This window comes from Clarias gariepinus, chromosome 3, assembly GCF_024256425.1.
Source record: "Clarias gariepinus isolate MV-2021 ecotype Netherlands chromosome 3, CGAR_prim_01v2, whole genome shotgun sequence".
NCBI classification, from domain to species: domain Eukaryota; kingdom Metazoa; phylum Chordata; class Actinopteri; order Siluriformes; family Clariidae; genus Clarias; species Clarias gariepinus.
Window position 1 is genome coordinate 40,947,501 of NC_071102.1, and position 20,948 is coordinate 40,968,448.

At 43.0% G+C, this 20,948-nt stretch overlaps 1 protein-coding gene across 1 annotated transcript in view; it reads right to left on the reverse strand.

Annotated features, from left to right (window-relative positions):
* The window catches only part of zranb3 (zinc finger, RAN-binding domain containing 3), an 82,083-nt gene that overhangs the window by 23,393 nt on the left and 37,742 nt on the right, over window positions 1-20,948 (reverse strand). The window contains exons 8-13 of the mRNA XM_053491450.1: window positions 18,595-18,714; window positions 14,482-14,601; window positions 12,414-12,593; window positions 7,198-7,362; window positions 5,430-5,826; window positions 2,594-2,788 (exon numbers count right to left, since the gene is read on the reverse strand). Of these exons, the coding sequence (XP_053347425.1) occupies window positions 2,594-2,788; window positions 5,430-5,826; window positions 7,198-7,362; window positions 12,414-12,593; window positions 14,482-14,601; window positions 18,595-18,714 (1,177 nt within the window). The remainder of the gene's footprint in view (window positions 1-2,593; window positions 2,789-5,429; window positions 5,827-7,197; window positions 7,363-12,413; window positions 12,594-14,481; window positions 14,602-18,594; window positions 18,715-20,948) is intronic.

Sequence of the window (20,948 nt, forward strand, 5' to 3'; positions counted from 1 at the left end):
TTTTGGCAACGTGGCACTCGTATACATCACACCCTGCTCGCGAAGAACCCGACCGCACCGACCCACCATCGGCCAGAGTGTGTTACTTAGATCGGTGCAAGAGGGTTGCAGGGATCGTTCGTTTACACACACAAAAGAAAACCAGTGATGAAAGTGTTGGACTCTTCCAAAAGTATTGGAACGGCAAGATCATTACGTTGTCCACACCTTGAAGACATCTGGGTTCGAGGTCAAAAGATGAGGACAAAAAAAAAAAAAAAAGGAGGAGAAGACGAACGAGCGAAATGACTGATCACGCTGTTCCAATACTTTTGGAACACCTTATTTCTTTTTGTGTGCGTGTTTTTTCTAAGGGGAACGGTCAAGAATCCTTGCAATCCTTACACACTGATCTAAGGAAGACACTCACGTGTCACTCATGTAGGTTCATGCGGTTGTGTTCTTCATGAGCCGGGTGTGATGTATTTGAGTGCCACTTTGCTAAAATCTGACATTCTTAATGAACAAGAGGACGAAAAAATTGACTGGAAATATTTAAACATGTGACTGACGGGTCACCTGCGCCAGTGAAGGCGCTTGTTCTAATAGAGCATAAACCAAAACACATACCAGAAAGACATCTATTGGAAAAAATGCAACTATTTTGAAGCTGAGAGAGAGAAGGCGGCCGATACAATAAGCCTCGCTGTTCTAACACGTCTGGAGGGGACTGTCCAAGGTCTAACCCTGGACAGTCAAACTCCTGTTGGCCGCACCGTCTCATCAGCGCTTTTCGTTCAAAACCACCGTCTCCCCGTCACTGCTGTGCAGGTGTGAACGTGTCGCATTAGTTACATTTGTAACTGCGGTGCGAGCGAAAATGGATTTTCGAGGGTGCCGAAACATCTCACCGAAGAGCATAAAGAAAAGTTTGAATATCTGCAAACAACATTTTGAGCGATACTCTAAGGAAGGTGAAAGTATTTTATTGGTGACCAGACACTGATTCATCACTACGAGCCTGAGACTAAACGGCAGAGTATGGAACGGAAACATCCTCAATCGCCGACCGAGAAAAAGATTTACCAGTTTCCTGAGATTCTCGAGGGCCAGAAGTTTTGGAACACCATCAGGGAAAAGGTTGAACAATCAACAGTGCTCGTTATAGAGAGATGAAGAAGGCGTGAAGCCTAAACTTCAGATTAAACAGAAGACATCCGCGGCCGTCGTGATCTCGCGTGACGATGCACGTCCGCACCCTTCCGCCCAAACTGTCGACACTCTTTTAGGTTTTAAAGCGTTTTTACTGTGGTTCTGATCTCGCTCCATCTGACTTTCTCCTGATTGGTCTCCTGAAAGCAGCCCTCTGAGGATGAAGGTTCACTTCTGATGAAGAAGTGAAGACAGCGATGCATTCGCTTGTTGACTGTGTATCGAAAAGAAGGAGATGGTGTTGAAAACTGTTTCTGAAAGGGAACTTTTGACTCGTGTATGAGGAAGCTGAACACTACCAGGAGTGCTTATTAGCGCTTTAACCCTGTTTAACCCTGATGAACATGCAGGCCCCGAATCGGGTAATAACACTAACTCCTGGTAAATGTACGTACGACTCTACTAGTCATTAATGCTGTCATACTGGAAACACTGCGCGGTAGTTTTCCCTGCAGACGTTCCTGGCACGTTTGGGGTTAAAAACAGCACATACGTCTCGGTGCGTCCGATCTCGCCGCACCATTGCCCAGCCATTAGCTGCAGCTCAGTGCAGAGGACAGGCACGCCTCGGGAGGGAACACCACCACCACCACCACCACACGGGGCTGTCAGAGTGTGAAAATGGTGGGTTTCAGAAAAAAAACGCGCTGGTTATTTTTAGGACCTGACATGCAGCTGGGTGCTGCAGGCCGTGTGGTTTCTTTTTCTTCCCCGCCCTTTCTTTTTTCTCTCTCTCAAAACCTCATTTGCTCATCGACGTCGAGAATACACCAAGATACAAGGGCGGCCTGTTATCATTTACACTTATCCTTTTCGGTTCACCAGAACCCTTTTTTATCCCCTTCTTGATTTGCAGATTCAATTCTTTTATTTATTCATCTTTAGGAAAGTTTTTATCCTGGTCACAGTCGCGGTAAATCCAGGAGTTATCCCTGGAAGTGAGGTGGGAATACAGCCTGGAAGAGACACCAGGTTGAATCGTGGGGTATCACCTAGGGGTGAGTTTGAGGCAGAAATATGTACTTAAACCAGAGGGATGCTTTTTTACATCCTGTGTCTGCTGACTTGGGTGCTTTATGTAATCGTTATTAAAGAACAGGGATCAGGGGTAGCTTCGTGTTTAAGGCATTGGACGACTGATCAGAAGGTCCTGGGTTTAAACCCAGCACCAGCAATTTTCCACTGTTGGGCCCTTAACCCTCAACTCTCACCATGTGGCAGCCTTCAACAACAGTTGCTGCTCATTGAAGCCAAATTAAAACAAATTCCTAAAAATGCGGTGAGATTCTGTATCGTTCGGCCGGCTCGGTCTGGGCGGAGTCCACAATGCGGTACCGATCTCGGACCAGTACGTCTCCAGACATGTACTCAGAGCGGCTTCACCAGTCTGAGCTAAACTTACCGTTTAAACGAGTGTCTGGAGGATCTCCGAGTGCTTCTGATGTCTTATCTCCCTCCTCTTTTTGTTTTAACGCCGCGCTCTGCGTGCTGAGAGGGGTTTGCGGCGTTTTGTCTTCTTCCGAGTCTGAGAGAGTGATGCAGGGACTGGAGACAGAAAGAGAGGCAGAAGGGGAGGGAGATGCAGGAGGGGTGCGAGCTGCAGGAGAAATGAAAGGCAAAAAAAAACAAAAAACAAAATGAGAGTATAAGGAAAGAGAAAAACAACAACAACAACAACAACAGTAGCACAACAGATTTCTAAGCAGCTTTGGACATGGTCTCATGGTCAGGGGAAGTTAAAGAAAATCCCCAGCGTTTCAGGGAAGCTCATGAGGCTCAGTCTGATCCGCCACAGACCACAGACACGGTTCTGGCAGCAGCCATGAATAAAATTCGGGCCATAATTAATGTTGGAGTTGTTAGTACATCGAGGCTCGGCGTCGAACAGATGCTGTGTGTGCGTGTGACGGATGGGCTTCAAGTCTGTCTGACGCACAGTGTGTGTCTCGTCCATACGGCGGAGCGGGACGTGCTGAGAAAGAGACGACTGGCTCGTTGAGAGCGGCGTTACTCTTTCATTTCCTTTCAGAAAACTTTCGCTCGTCCCTCACATGCGGCTGTGGAGCAGAACTCGGGACAGAGAATCATTTCATCTCGGCTCTCGCTCTGTCTGTCACTCTGGCAGTCTCATTTTCTCCTTCGCTTTTCTCCTCCCCACTTTGGCTCTTTCACATGTCTGTCTTTCACATGGACTCTTTTGTGCCTTTCTGTCCACCCTCTCTCTCGCTCTGTCTCTATTCCTGACTTATACTCTCTACCTCTCTCTAAATCTTCCTCTATCTCGGAGACCGTCTCCCTATCCGTCTCTGTCCCCCCCATTGGTCTTCATTCCTCACTCTCTCTCCTAGTTTTTCCTTTTCATTTTCCCCTCCATCACTATCTCTCACTCTCTCTAGCACTGTCTTACTCTCTCTGTCTCTATCATTCTGTCTCTTTCTCTCTGTCTTTCGTAGAGAGGTAAAAATACATATATAGACATACGCTCATATGAGGATAGCTGTGCCTTGATTATGATTGTCTGAATGGACAGAGAGGCTCAATATTCATAATCAATACTCTCTACACACTGTGACCGTTTCTCCACTCGCTCTTTGCCTCTGCCTCCCTCTGTGCCTCTTTCACCTCTCCTCGCACCTTTTCACTCAGTCAAAGGTCAGCCTCACACACATCCCCGGAAATGTCAACTCAACTCACAGGCGGCGCGGTCGCCCTCCCCGGCTCTGATGAAAATCGGACCGGCGTGTGGCGAGCACAGAATCCCGGGCTTGGCGTCATTCCGTCCGGAAAAAAAACCCAGGTGGGAACGATCAAAGCGGCATCTCTTAATAATCTTACCTCTATGAGCGTTAAGTCAATACACATTTAAAGCCCGCGGTGTAGTGACAAACTGTTTAATGTGCTGAGCAAAAAAGTATGCGTTTTAAAGAAGTGGTGCACGGAGCCTGAGGATATAACTCTTCCTTAGTATTACAAAAAAAAAACCACAAAAAAAACCCATCTGCCTCAATTTAATCTAACGTGAGAGAGAAGTCTTTGCCGTAGACGCTCGTATGAGAGAACGCGGCCAACGATGAAGATAAACGGCCTCGTTAAGGATGCGCTTCTTTCCAATAATATGCGTTAATAAACTGAGAAAACCTCAGCGCTGAATTAGTGAACGAGGTGATTAGATACGGGATCGCCTAAAGAGAAACAAACACCTAAAGTCTCCACAAACGGTGCAGCGTGGGACTGTGTAAATACCACAGGGACGTGTGTGTGTGTAGAAAGGGATGAGCAGATCCTGGAAAGAAAAGTAGGAAGTGTTTACAGGCGTATATTTCAGAGGATAAGAGACCACACACACACACTTGTTCTACACACAGGGACACCTAATCTGTTTTAAACTGCTCAGAACTTTAAACTTTCCCTGCAATCAGAATAGTTGTGCCTAAGGAGCTGTTTCTATCCATTCATCTATCCGTACGTCCATCTAAAAACCTCTGTAGTCCAACTAGTGACCGTGGAGACCAATGGTGACATTGTTTGTACAGCCGTGTTAGGACCTCCAGTCACTACAGGGAATTCGGGAACGCCAATTAGCCTGGCCTGCATGTCTTTGGACTGTGAGAGGAAACCGGAGAACCCGAAGGAAACCCACCAATCACAGAGAAAACATGCAAATGACTCCATGCGCACAGACCCCAAGACGGGAGTCGAACCTGGACCCTGGAGGGGCAAGGCGACAGTGCTAACCACTAAGCCACTGTATTAACTGTTTGCATCTAGATAAATAAAATAACTAAATAAAGCAGGTTAGCTTTGGGTTCAGAAATCAATCCACACCGTTACTTTACACACCGTTTTTTTTTACTGCATGTAGGCCACCGTGATTACGATACGTCTTTAAAGGTAGCGTCAGTAATTTAGACAAATGCTAGCTGTTCCTGTCCCTCCCTTCCGAACCCAGAAATAGCTCCACCCGTCCTGACTGAACTAGAACACCTGAATACCAGTTCGAGAAGAGGAGCACCATGACAGGCCATATGTTTTCTGAGTAAGTGGAGACGCTGGGATGTCCTGATTAGATTTTTTTTTTTTTTTCGATTTCCAATTTGTGGAATACGTCTGATTTAATGAAACATTTATGAGCATGTAGTCAAACATACACACATCATGTTGTAAGCTAATGAGCCTAACATTCTATGAACTGTCATCTGTGACTTTGAGTACTTGCATGTCTGTGTGTGTGTGTATACCTCTCTGCGCTCGCGGCGTGTCGCACATTTCGCAGCGCAGCAGCAGGCCGCTGTTGGAGAACGTACAGACCGGGCAGCTCCACTTCTGGCTCTGACGGGGGGTTTGCGGTCCCGCCGAGAGCCTGCGTGGTGCACCGAGAGACGTCATGGGACTGCTCTTCCCCTTACGGTGAGACAATGGAGCAGCCTGCTTCAAACGTTTCACCTGGGGACAGAAATCTTCTTCCTGATTGGCTAAATCAGGGCTGCGGCTGCAGGGGCTTTGATTGGTGGCTCCCCGCTGGTCCTGTGGCGTACCGGGAGAGCCGGTGACGGAGGAGTCGTCCGTTCTCTTTCGTTTCTTGTCGGAGCAGGGAGAGAAAAAGCTGCGGATGTCGTGCTGTTTGTCTTTCTCGAACTGAAGGGAAGTGAAAAATACGGTTGAAAGCAATCAAGTAAATCAATAAAAATGTCTGTTCGTATAGAACACCACTCTTGTCATAAAGGAATAAAGAAGGCTGCATTTCTCTGTGTGTGTGTGTATAGCCAAAAAATGTATACACATTAAAGGAAAAAAAATGGAGTATGCATATTTTAATACAAAACCTATTGCTGTGTTATATACTGATGTACAGTGGAACCTTTTATTACGAGCATAATTCGTCCTGGAAGCAGACACGCATTCAAAACACTTGTAAATCAAAGCAAAATTTCCCATAAGAAATAATGAAAACTCAACTTATTTGTTCCACAGCCCAAATAAAAATAAATACATGAAAATAATTACCACAAAATATTAAGTAAAAATAAAACTAATTAACCTGCACTTTACTTTTTGAAAAGTATCGCGACAGAGCAGTGTTTCTGTGTAGAGCAGAGAGAAAAAGTGTGTGTGTGGGTGTGTGTCTGTAAAGGCGAAAGTAGGAGGGGTCTGTGTGTGTGTGTCCAATGACGCGGCCACACAGACAAAGAACAGGCTGAGCCTTGAGCAGAGAGAAAAAATGGAGCTTTAACCTCTCTTTTGCTTTTGCTTTACACGCGCGCTGTACACACACGCATACAGACACAAAATAAAATATGTTTTACGCACACACATGTGGTTACAGTGTTAGAGTAAACAGTACACGCGTGCATGGATGTTGATTATACAAGTAAGAGACGCGCACTAAGACCCAGCAAGGGAGTCGATTACCCACAATTCCACAGCACAAGAGAGAGAAAAAAACGTTGGCTCAGTTGTGATCGTGTGCCGCTCGGCGTCAAAACAGAAGAAGCGCATGCGATACTCGGTACTCGTAAACCAAGACTTGTTCGTTTTCCAAGTCAAAAGTTATTAAAAATCTTTGCTCGTCTTACGGAACCGCAATACTCGCAATCCGAGGTTTCACTGTATATACAGTACAGATACAATATTATATGCTGATTCCATTTGAAATGCGATTCTTTAAGTATCATGATTTTATAAATATCCTGATTCATTATTCATTTTCTTTAGATTTTGTCACAATTATGAATATTTTACCAAATTAAATACAAACATAAATAAATTATAAACATGAATTAAAAAATTAATTTAAAAAAATCAACCGCGTGATACATGAATTGTCCTAAAAAAGAATCACGATATAAACTAAATCCTTTTTCCACTCTATCTCTAATACACATTTAGTAAAAGAATCTAACATTTATCGATCACCCGATGCACCATAACAATGCCGTCACAGTAAACTGTGGATCGTTATACTTATAGGAAAGTTGTGAATGTATTATATTTGTTTTTAAGACCTACATGTGAAAAGAAGACGCCGTCTTTATCATCCTCGGCATCGCCGGTGATGCTGTCGCTCGGCGTCCATGCCTGGGCGAAGTTCAGAAAATCCCACTTCTCCTTATCCGCTTCGTCCGCTTTCAGGTAAGCCTTCCTTCCGTTCAGAGTGCTGCCTGTCACAGTTTCCTAATCGATAGTGACAAATTGGTCATCTTCTCATCTCAAACTCACTAAACAAGTCTTTAAACAATCTCATCATAGGAGGTTTATGTTCTCAGTGACGTTTGAAAAAGTTTAGATGATTGTGTCCTGGTTCATCAACGTACCCCTTATTAGAGCGTTTGGAGTATTAAAGGAATACCTCTATATCATTAACAAACTCAAGCATCTTTAAAGACATACCCCCGTGAAAAAAACAAAAAAAACACACTTTAGTGTATTACAAATATATTGTAATCCTTAATAGTACATTGCAAAGTAAATGAATTGATAAACCGCTCAGCCACAAAATAATAAGTCATTGGGTTTAACTAAGCAAAAGGTTAAGAACCTTCCATTGCATTATATTTGTCTGTGTATGTGACAAACAAAATTTGAATTTTTACTTTTAATTATTAATTACTGCAGTGATTAATATGGTTCAGATGGCAACAAGCTTTATAACCCTAACTGATGCAGTGAGCAGCTTCACATTTCTCAAACAACCATGTCAGAAGACAAATCCTGTGATTGTGGGAAAGATGTGTCAGAAAAGTCAAATTTATTGTCCTGCATTAAGCAAAGAAAACAGCTAATGAGATTCCTAAAACTACTAAAACACATCATTAAAACCTGGAAGGATAGTGATGAACCTTCATGTTTGAGGAAGGAAAAAAAAAATAATGACTGTAAATGTTTGTTAAAATCAAATCGTAAAACAATACAACAGTAGAACTCACAGCTACGTGTAATAGCGAAAGGAAGTGCATTTTTACATGCACAATGTGACGAGAACTCAAGGGATTGGGACTAAACAGCTGTGCAGCCTAAAGAAAAACACGTCGACTGACTGACACACTGGCTGACTCACTCACTCACTCACTCACTCACTCACTCACTTACTGACTCACTCACTCACTTACTGACTCACTTACTGACTCACTCACTCACTCACTGACTCACTCACTGACTCACTCACTGACTCACTCACTGACTCACTCACTGACTCACTCACTGACTCACTCACTCACTGACTGACTCACTGGCTCACTCACTGGCTCACTCACTGGCTCACTCACTGGCTCACTCACTGGCTCACTGACTGACAAAACTCACTGCCTCACTAACTCACTGACTCACTGACTGACTCACTGCCCTCAGAGAGGAGGATTAAGCGTCTATATCGCTTAATCCTGTATTCAGGGTCATGGGGGGCCTGGAGCCCATCCCATTGATGCACCCATCATGCACCCTAGTGCTTACTGTACACCAGCCTGTAGAGGCAGTACGTTATATACTGAATATACTGTACGGAATCACCAGGTTTTTCCATTAATGGATTTTTTATATTCATGGCTTCACACGACAGTCTCTAGAGTTTACACTGAATGGTCAAACAAAAATCAGTCTTCACAACCATAGTGAGCAGAAAAGCATCTCAGAACACACGGCTACGTCTATATGTCTATGGCTTTGGATATACTGTACGTCGTAAGTCACAGACCAGGCTCAAATTTATTCATATTCATACGCAGCATTCGCCTTACAGTACGACTAGGCACATTTTAAATACTAAACTCCGCACTATACCGACAAATGTGGCCCACCGTATATCCTGTAACTGGATTAGGCTCTCCAAGAGGAGCTACGTATCGAGTTCGGATGCACTTCAACTCTCGATATGATACGCCGGAACTGGATTCTGCCTCACGTGTAATTCGCTTTGAATAAAAGCATCTGCCAGATGAGTAGGTGTAAATGTAAATTATATGCCCGCGGCTGCTATGTAACAGTCTGGTAAAGCGTCTTACAGGAATGCATAATCACTTTTAAACCTTTCGCTGTCTGTTATCTCAGTAGATTCAGGTGGGATCTTGCATAAAGTAGACTGCAATTATACTTTCAGACAGGATTAACGAAACCACTTTAAAACAGTAGGACAGGCTTTAACGGTGGTTAAGATTGTTAGTTTATTAATTATAACCGTTGATTTGAATACATGTTGGGTGTTTTAGAGTATATTTACAATTCAAATACGGCGGGACATCCTACTGTAGGACTTAGAGATTATGATATTGTGATTAAAGTGATAAGATAATGTAAATACAGTACTAAGCAAATAATTACTGTAGAGCAAGGGCATCATCAAAAAGAGGTTTCTACATAAAAAGAAAAAAAAACTGTTAAAAGCTGTAAAGAGTAATTAATGAAAAAGTCAGTAATTGGTGTGATGAACCTTATCTTAAAATATACTCTCAGGTACAGTTCTAGTTTTACTGAACATCCTGCAGAACCAGTCACGGGCCTTCTGAGGACTTTGTCGCACCTGCTTCTTTTTTTTCATGCGGCAAAACCCAGAAGATTTCTTTCTTTTCCTGAAAGGTGGTCTTTTACAAAGTGTGCTGCTTGCTTTTCTACCTTACAGATATTTTCATGTTTTGGGCTGAAATACTCACTTTGGAAGTCAGAAATGTTTTTGTTTTTTACACTAAACAAATTATCAATCATAAAATAAACAAACATATGTAACAAAGTTTCATATCATCATTTTTTTTTTGCCGTTTTGGGTGATTTTTGGACAGTAATGTAGCCGCACATTTTTCACAAATTTTGTTTCACAAGCAAAGATTTAAACTAAAGGTAAAAAAAAAAAACATTTAGAACTTTTTTACAAGTTCTCTTACGTAGAAATCGTGGAGGGGTCTACAATTTTCAGCATAGGAGCATTTCCACTGTGAGAGACGGAATTTAAAAAGAAAAATCCAGAAGTCACATGGTATAATTTTTTAACAATTTATTTGTGAATTACTGTGTCAAATAAGTATTTAATCACTTGCTTATCAGCCAGATTTCTGACCCTCAAAGACCTGTTATTTTGCTTTTAAATAGTCCAGCTACACTCTGCTCATGATTCTAAATTAGTAGCACCTGTTTGAGGTCGTTAGCTGTCATAAAGACGCCTGTGCACCCCACAATCAGCCAAAGTCTAAGTAGATACATGGGGTATCAATGATGCTAAGAATGGTGAAGAATCAGCCCAGAACTACACTGGAGGAGCTGGTCAATGGCGTGAAGAGAGCTGGGACCATCGTTTCCAAGGCTACTATCAGTAATACACTAAGACGTCATGGTTTAAAATCTTGCATCGCACGGAAGGTTCCCCTGCTTAAGTCAGCGCTTTGCCAGGGACCATCTGGATGATCCAGAGGAGTCATGGAAAAGAGTCCTGTGGTCAGATGGGACCAAAGTAGAACTTTTTGGTCTTAACTCCATTCGCCATGTTTGGAGGGAGAAGAATAATGAGTATCATCCCAATAATACCATATCTACAGTGAAGCATGGGGCCGGAAGCATCATGCTCTGGGGGTGTTTTTCTGCACAGGGGACAGGACAACTGCACTGTATTGAGGAGAGGATGAATGGGGCCATGTATTGTGACATATTGGGCAAAAACCTCCTTCCCTCAGTCAGAGCATTAAAGATGGGTCGTGGCTGAGTCTTTCAACATGACAATGACCCAAAGCACACAGCCAGAAAAACCAAGGAGTGGCTCCGTAAGAAGCATATGGACTATTAAAAAGCAAAATAACAGGTCTTTGAGGGTCAGTAATCTGGCTGATAAACAAGTGATCAAGTACTTATTTGACACAGTAATTCACAAATAAATTGTTAAAAAAATCATACAATGTGATTTTCGGATTTTTCTTTTTAGATAGACACAGTGGAAATGCACCTATGCTGAAAATTGTAGACCCCTCCATGATTTCTAAGTAAGAGAACTTGCAAAATCACAGGGTGATCAAATACTTATTGACCTCACTGTATGTTTACTTAGATATACTTTGTGTGCTTATTTTTTTTTCACATCTATCAAATAGTGCTGTAAATCGATTAAAAATTGTATCAAGTTAATCACAGTCGTAGTCTGTAATTAATCACAATTAATCACAATTTTAAAATATTCAGATTTACTTGTATGATAAACATGCAATGTTGGAATAAAAGAATACATTTAACAAAATTGGTTAGAGGAAACAGATTATGCAGTTTTAAAATACCTCAAACATTAACATCTTACAAATGTTAAATTAAAATATCTTTATTTGGACCGGCACTGCATGCCGTGACTGGGTTATATGGGGGTGTGGTAACCCACTGACGGTGCAAGGGGTGGGGGGGTGGAGGGGGCTTGAAACCCGGATCCTCAGATCCTCAAATCAACCAACTAGAGCCTTAGCCGACCGCGTCTCTGCTCCCACATCTTACATTTAATGTATTCGTGAAAAAATAAAATAAAATCTTTGGATTTATCCAAAATTCCATCTTTTTATCATTTAAAAAAATAGTACCGCGTTAAAATTTCTAGATCAATCACATGCGTTAATGCGTTTATATTGACAGCTCTAATTTCAAATAACTTTGTTGTGTTTTTACGAAGAGAACAGGTAATGAGGGTTAAACCCAATCATCTACTCGGCAGCCATCTTGGCAATTTGTATCCACACAAAACTGGGTGAGACCACTAACCTTTAATGGAATGAATAAATAAATAAAGGCTTCAAACATGGGTTAAAAATCCGACAAAAAGTTATGCAAATAATTTTGTAGCCTTTGGGATGGGAATGTGTGTTTTCTTGTAATAATTAAAAAAGACTGGATGACACAAATGTTCTTCATGGCTGTTTCAAAGGTGACTGTGGCTGTCAGCCCAGAAAGTAGGCCAAATCCCAAATGTCTTCCTGCTCCCTATAATATATGTGCACTACAGCGAGCAAACCATATCTGCATAATTGCTATTCCCTATTTGAGGCACATGACCAATAGAATGCTGATGTATTTATTGCATTACATTTTTCAAAATAAGGTCACAAGGAGAACGATCATGGCACCATATTGTATCTACACATCAGTTTAACCTATTTTTATCAAATACAGCTGCCATGTTGGGTGTTACAGTATGTGCTATTCGATTCATACTACAACACCCCAACTGTCTCGACTTCTAATACAGTTAAACAGAGACCGTGTCACTGACCCACCTTCCTGTTCAGCATGCCCCACATGACCATGTCGAATGTGCCCTTGGCGATGAGGTAATGAACGTGCACGGATGATGTTTGGCCGATGCGGTGCGCCCGGTCCTCCGCCTGCTTCACGTGACCCGGGTTCCAGTAGAGCTCAGCAAACACCACGTGAGACGCCGCCGTCAGGGTGAGACCCTGAGTACATACACACATCAGGTTTTATTACACTACATGTTAATTCTGTATTACGTATAATACTAAGTATGTATCCAATGTTGTAAACATTAAAGCACTTTTTGTAAGTCGCTCTGGATAAGAGCGTCTGCCAAATGCCTAAATGTAAATGTATAGATTTGCTCAAAGTGTACACTTGATAACTAACGACTTCATGCAAAACATAAAAGGTGGCGTGATCAGCCTTAATATTAAAACACCTGACAGTTCTCGTGAGTAACATTGATTATCTTGATTTAATGGCGTCTGCCAGGGGGTGTGACATCAACCTATAAAGTTGAGGTATAAAACTGTCCAGGCGTAAAAATCTTTGACTAGAAACAAACTGTGACGTCTAGACGACTAGGCCAGAGCATTTCCAGGTCTTGTGAGGTGTTCCTGGTTTGCAGTGATCAAAAGTGGTCCGAGAAAGGACCACTGGTAACCCAGCAACAGGGTCATGAGAGTCCAAGTTGCACAGCAATAAAAAGTGCACACACTGCTGAAAAAGATGGTGCTAGCTATGGCTACAGTATAAGGGTGCGCTGCAGCGTGATGTGTATGGGGCTGTGACTAGTCCAGACTAGTACCAGTGGCCATACTGACCCCTGTCCAGTGCTGAAAGTACCTACAACAAACTCGAGGGAGAAAATGGCTTGATCTGATATAGCATGCCTTGTTTGACATCCTAAGAACAGCTGGGGTGTCCATCAGCTACCAGGGGAAACGATGGCACCAGAATGCGCTATGGGATGACAAGCATGCCGTCAGAAGCGGTGTGTGTGCACATGTTCTGTGCAGTTTAAAGCTAGGAACCTTTGGGTCTTGGCGTTCATGTAGATGTTACTTTGACACTTACCACTTATTTTAAATTTGCTGCAGACCATGTTTACCCTGTCACGGTATTGATCGAGCATCTGCCCTACCTTGCCTCTTAAAACCACAAAAATAAAAAAGAATATGGTGCACTGTAAGTGTTAGGTCAAATTCAAAGCTCTACACCATGTGTGATGTTACTGTACTGATTATCTGCATTACAAAACAGTTATTTACGCATGTATATATCTCACAAACAGCACAATTTATCATAACCTGACTTCTGTAGGTCTGCACGACCCATGTAAATACATGAAGTGTCTTAATTAATCCATTCCCAGCTATAAAAGATTAGTCTTTTAAAAAATCATGGAACAGACACAAAACCGATGTGTCGAAGCGAGCCAAGCAAACGATAGCCAGCTTTAATCCTGCAGAGAACTGGGGCGACTTCACACTCTATTCTGTTATACACTCATAATACAGAAACTGCTGCATATTTAAACACCAGCCCGCAGCCATGTCGGCGTCTAAACTGTATTTGCAGTCCCTTCGTGATAGCAGATTCACACAAAGACTACAAATATTACAAGAAAGTCTTGTTAGAACCGATGCTGTGTTGTTGAGCTGGAAAAACGTGTTTCTAAACGAATGAACACTAGCCAGACGTAAAGTCCAGCTTTCAGGACAGATCCATTACCCTTTACCCTTACAGTGCAGTGATTGTTTCTGTGTGTCTGGGTCATTTATTCATTAAGTCGAGCCTCAGCGAGCACGTAGGAGTGTGAAGACGCGGTGTTGAAGCGCTCGCTTCTGGAATAAAAACACTTAGTCACAACAACACATGACGCACAAAGCCTTTTCTAAATGCAAGAGAACTTTTATTACTGCCAGACAGTTGGGATAAAAATACGCCTCTGCTCTATAAACACATTTCATGACTAATTAGCATGAAGGTGTTTTACAGAAGATAAAACAGTGCTAATGAAGTGGAAGAGGGAAAAAAAAAACATATGAAAAGGAAGTGTTTGTGTGGATGCGTTTGCGTCTCTACCTGTCCCGCTGCCTGGATGCTCAGAATAGCCACCCTTGTCTTTGGATCATTTTGGAAGCGGTGGACCAGCTGGATTCTCTCTGCGGAAGGAACGCTGCCATCGATCCTGATATATCCGGCCTGCGAGACGAAAGACATCACACTTACACCTTTCAGCTCGAGAGTTCTGAATAAGAGAGCGATAAGACTCTGCTTCTAATTTAAAACTAAATCACATGAAACCGTCACCGTGTCTTATTCTGCAAGTCTACATCTGGTGATAAAAATAAAATTGTACCCTTGCAGGACTACCTTTACTTTCATAGGAAAGTGTTTTACTTATTTAACACCAGTTATTTACGAGTTCTCCTCACCATCACACCACATCCTGTCCCCAGTTTTACTCCCTGGCCCACCACAACACATCCTGTCCCCAATGCTACACCTAGTCCAGACTTACCACCACACCAACAGATCCTGTCCCCAGTTTTACTCCCTGGCTCACCACAACACATCCTGTCCCCAGTTTTACTCCCTGGCCCACCACAACACATCCTGTCCCCAATGCATACAATACACCCTGTCCAGCTTCACCACACCAACACATCCTGTCCACAGTTTTACTTCCTGGCCCACCTTACCACCACAACACATCCTGTCCCCAATGCTACACCTAGTCCATGCTCACCGGCACACCAACACATCTGTTGTACACTTTGGACCTCACCACTACACCAAAAAAATCCTGTTTCCAGTCCGCAGCCATGCCCCCACTCTCCATCATATCCTGCATTTAAAAATTATATACAAATTCTACTCATCCGTGTCCCGTTCAGCACCCAAGTTTTTACACAAATAAGCCTCAACTACCAGAGTCACCTTATCCTTCTGATACCACTCACTATTTTCCCCACAATCACCACACCCTGTCGAAAAACTAGTCTTTCCACTGCCACCATACCATGCCGTCTTCCCACCACACCCTGTGCTCATCACCACCATCCCCAATACACCTTGTCCCCCTCACCATCACTACCTCACTGTCCCAACCATTGCAACCACCCTATCCTTCTAACACCACACCTTGCTTTGTCCCCACCACCCCACTCCACCTTACCACCAGGCCCTATTCACCCGACCACCTGCCATTTTTCTTACCATGACCACCCTAGCCCTGTTACCACCAAATCATTTTCCTCAATCTTCCCCATTTTTCTGTATTTTCAACCACACACCCTATGCTCCCCACCATACCCTGTCATTCCCACCACCACTCCCTATACCCATGCCCAGCACACCCTATGCCCTTTAACTATGAACCCTATGCCCCTAAACACCACATCCTTTCCCTTTCAACAACACAAACTCGCCACCGCACCATATGCCCCAACACTGCAACCACACCATATCCTCCTCAAGACGACACCCTACCCTTCCCAACCCAACCACACAAATGACACATCTAGCTGTGTCTAGATTGAGAAATTAAGCTTGCTTCATAAACACGGCAAGTATTTCTATGCTATGAAAAGCATGCTCAATATGTTCAGAAAAAAGAAATGCTTATTTTTTTATTGTACATTGATCATAAACCGACCAGCGATGCTCTACGGCTTAAAGACAGTGGCACTAAGAAACAGACAGGAGGCAGAGTTGGAGGTAGAAGAGCTGAAGATGTTGAGGTTCTCTTTGGGAGTGACAAGGATGGATAGGATCAAGAATGAATCCATCCGAGGGACAACCCATGTTAGATGTTTTGGAGATAAAGTCAGAGAGGCCAGATTGAGGTGGTTCGGACATGTTCAGAGGAGAGATTGTGAATATATCGGTAGAAGGATGCTGAGGATGGAACTACCAGGAAGGAGGTCTAGAGGAAGCCCAAAGAGGACATTTATGGATGCTATGAGAGAGGACATGAAGTTAGTTGGTGTGAGGGAAGAGGATACAGAGGATGGATAGCAGATTAGATGGAGGCAGATTATTCGCTGAAAGGGAACAGCTGAAAGACAAAGAAGATGATGATGATTTTACTCAAACAGCTGAGCAGGAATGTGGGGCAGAACGTCACCTACAGATCACTCGAGCATAAACTGTGACACTCAATGAAGTATCAATGAGATATCGATCTTGTAGATTCCTGTAGATTACAATTTAGATTTGTCTAATTAATGTATGACATTATAAGATACTCCGAATGTAGAATCATTTGGGGGGCCGTCACACACAAGACGGACGCACTATTACATACTGAACGCAAAATCCCCTCAAAAAACGTCACAGATTTTTGTTTTCCTTCACGTATCGAACGCCGAATTGCACGAGGACCTTAACGAGTGTGCTGTAACAGTTGTTCTGCCATGCTAATGAACGTTTTGTCTCATCCTCTTCCTCTCTTCTTCCTTTTTCCTTGGTCAGCTGAGCGCATTCCCCTCCTGCATCATTTACAAACGCTTCTTTTTTTGGAAGCTTTTGTGCTAATTGGTGGTTAGGAAATCTTAAAGGATAATGAGATCGGTCACACCACTATGTGCGATCTCACACACACGCAGACTTCCTCTCGCACTCTTTCTCACACCCTTCTCACTCTGTCACAGAAGTGGGAAAGGTTGGAGATGACGTCTGGCTGGTGAAAGTCTGAAAGTTTATAAAGTGTAAGGAGAGCTGGGGCGACTGGGTAAGACAGCGGGGGAAAGAAATACGTACACTACATGTCCGTGCACAAACACACACACACACACACACACGGATGCACACTGGTGTCTAATACTTATTACGCATTACGACAAACGCAGTGATTCTTCTGTGCGTGTGTGTGTGTATACAGTTGCTTTTTTTTGTGTAAATTGAGGCCAAGTTAGTGTCTGAGCAGGGACAGAAATAAAAAAATTATTTAAAGCACAAGCTCAGAGCAGAACCCGCAGTAGAATGAGCTCTCCTCGAAAGCTCAGCTCTCCCTTTCACACACACACACACTTCTTACAAATCTATTAATATTTATGCATTTTAAATGACTTTCATAATTTTAGTATATTTTAGTCATTCTATTAAATCAGACATTTCAGTAACCGATTCTCTTATGGATGAATTTTCTATTTAAACATAAAATTGACCTACATGAAAACATAGTCCAAGTTTTACATACAGTGCAATGAAAATAAATGTTAATTTAAAAAAAATATATTATAAACAGTGCAAATTGCCTCTTGATTTTCTTTCATCTTTGCATATTTGTTACAATTAAATAGTTCAAACAAATTGTAATATTACCCAGCGATAACCTGAGTAAATACAAAAAGCAGTTTCTAATAAATAGTGATTCCATTTATTCAGTAGGAAACGGACTGTGATTTTTGGAAGGTTGAGTTGAATTTCACTCGCTCCACCCAGGCCTGATTCAACTACTGCCAGACGCGTTGAATCAAGAACTCACTTAAATAGGAAATGTATTAATATAAGTGAAGCACGCTAAAAGATCTCAAAAAAGCCACACATGATCATAATGGCTGAGAAATTCTTACCTTTTCACAGCACTGTATATTAATCTATAAATATTATTATCCTCATCTTGTATGATGCTATCTTTGTTAAAAGAAAAAAAACACACTGTATTTGCTCTCTCATACAAATACGAAGCTGGATATTAATATTCCACCGCATTAGACATCAAAGACATCGGATCTGCGGACGCATAAAGTGGTTTCCTTATCGTCCTTTTCTCTTTTCCCTTTTTTAAATTCCATCATTGTGTTTAAATTGTTGCTTAGTGACTCTGATGTTTGCTGCCTCGACAACCAATGAAGTCCTTAATGTTGGTTCTGTCTGTGGCGGGGTGAAATTAAATTAATTAGTAATTAAAGTTTGAATGCAATTTTAAAGAGACCGACAACAACCACACACACACACACACACACACACACACATACACACATACACACATACACACATACACACACACACACACACACACACACACACACACACACACACACACACACACACACACACACACGCGCATATAAAGTAGAGCAGGTGCGTATCTGATTGTCAGGCTGATGAGTGGAGCAGGAGTGCACTCAGTCTCTCTCACGCACACACACACACACACACACACACACACACACACACACACTGTACCTTGGCCTCAATCACAGCCTCGGTACACGCCTGTAGCATGCTGAGGTGATGCGCAAAGACCAGAAACTTCAGCTGCTCTGTCTCCAGCATCATTTTTATGTAGTCCTTCACCGCTCCTGCCTAGAGAGAGAGAGAGAGAGAGAGAGACAGAGAGAGAGAGACAGAGAGAGAGAGAGACAGAGAGAGAGAGACAGAGAGAGAGAGAGACAGAGAGAGAGAAAGAGGGGTGAAAATATTCAGTGATTCAGACTCGGTATTCCCACCCCACGCGTGAAGCACATCTAGCACAGCTTCCTTTCTTTCGCACATAGGTCGGAGGTTTACAATATTCGTTCGCACATTACGGGAATATTTCAGCGATAATCAGGCCGCGGCATTAACCGCGATCATTAGCGGGGCTGCGAGTAAAGCCTCTCTCGCCGAACGCCGTTCCACTTTGTTATTACAGCCTAGTTTTGTCGTTTTCACATCTTTTAATTGGGATCCAGAACTGCTCCCTGTGAAGCGGCGTTAAATCTTCTCTTGGTGTGTGTGTGTGTGTGTGTGTGTGTGTGTGTGTGTGTGTGTGTGTGTGCAAGTCTTAGTCTTGAGATAATTGGGAGCAGATGCTGTTGGGGTAAAAATACCCATGCTTGGCTCGCCCGTGCTGGCTGGGAATTCGCACTTTTGAAAAAGAGGGACACTGTCTAATGCGGCCACGGTGCTGCTTCATTCCTTTCCATTCCATTCCATTCCTTCTGTGCATGCGTGCGTGCGTGCGTGTGTGTGTGTGTGTGTGTGTGTGTGTGTGTGTGTGCACGCATCGGAAAATCAAGGCGGCAGGATATGAAAGGTGAGCAGCGAGCAAATGACAGAGTGGAAACAAATCGATAGAAGTGATTAAAGGTGATGAAGCGGAGATCCCGAGGCTGGTAGCGAGGATGACCTGTGACCCGCGGGCTCACTCAGACGAGCGCTTTAAAAGCAATTAATCCAGCGGCGTGTCTTCATATCCATGTGGATCGAGTGTAATGAACTGCTTATGAATGTGTAAACTTGGAAATATTATACACAGTCCGACTTCTGCTACTAGCACCTGTGTGTCTGTCTGTATGTATGTATGTATGTATGTATCCGTCCATCATGTCCATGTTATTCGTACCCGCTGGATGAGTCCACTTCTACTTTTACTTGGCTTCAAACGTTCCATCAAATCAACTGAAGCATCCCTTATTTGTTTGCACTTGCATGCATGCTTTGAAAACACGAGTAGTGATGGAAACCCATCAGGGAGAAACGGAGACTTCACGAGGCTGAAAAGGTCACTGGCCTCCTGGTGCGGTGCGTTCCCATGGCAACGCAGTCAGTAGGGAGGCCCGGTTGCCAGGGTGGTTACCGGTGAGGGGGGTCAACAGCATGGAGTCGGATTTGTCACGCTAATGTACGTAAGAAAGCTTGCTCTCAAGTGTGTCATACAGGAGCGGGGAAACCGCTAGAAGACGTCCAAATGGCATATTAAAGTATCTGGGACGTGTCCATATATGGGCATGGACAAGCGAAGCTTTACCGAGAACACGGAGTGAGATTTTTTATTTTTTTATTTTAAAGCATTTGATTGAGAAAAGACATCACATGGAATTTATTTATTTTTATTATTATTATAATTATCCTGATCTTCGTCCTCACTGGTCAGTCCTTCTTCCTCTGATGTGGACATGTGCAGTCACAGTGCGTCCACCTTAACGTTCGACCTGCTGTCTTGTTTTCGAGACGCTCACCTGGCCGATGTAGAGAGTGATGTATTACTTGAGCACGAAAAAGTCCGGGCAGAGATTCTGCTTCCATATCTGATCCTCGGTAGATTGATTTTTTTTTCTTCTCTACGCCACTGTGTATAAACCCTGGAGACAACCATGCAGCGATCAAAGTCACTGAGATGACATTCTCCCTGTTCTGATGTTCGATGTGAACGTGTATATGGTGCATGCATATATATATATAGAGAGAGAGAGAGACAGAAAGGGAGAGAGAGAGAGAGAGAGAGAATAAAGAAGAGCTTTTACAGTTGGACTCAGGTTTGGAGCGTCCTGCATACTGTATCAGGATTTCACTTGAAGCCTGAATGATTCAGCGATTCGTGTGTTTTGGGACTAGATGGTTCGAGTCAGGTGGATTCTCTGCCTCCTATATACACACGCGTGTGTCTTGGTTTTCCACTATAACTCCCCGCTAGGCACAAAGGCTCTGCTGGAGGACTAAAGGATGGTCTGCACAGCAGGGGTCACTCGCAATATGATACGCACCCGGGCTGTCTGAGGAAAAAAACAAAACATTTTCATATTATTTATGTATTCCAGGGCAAAACCCACATATAA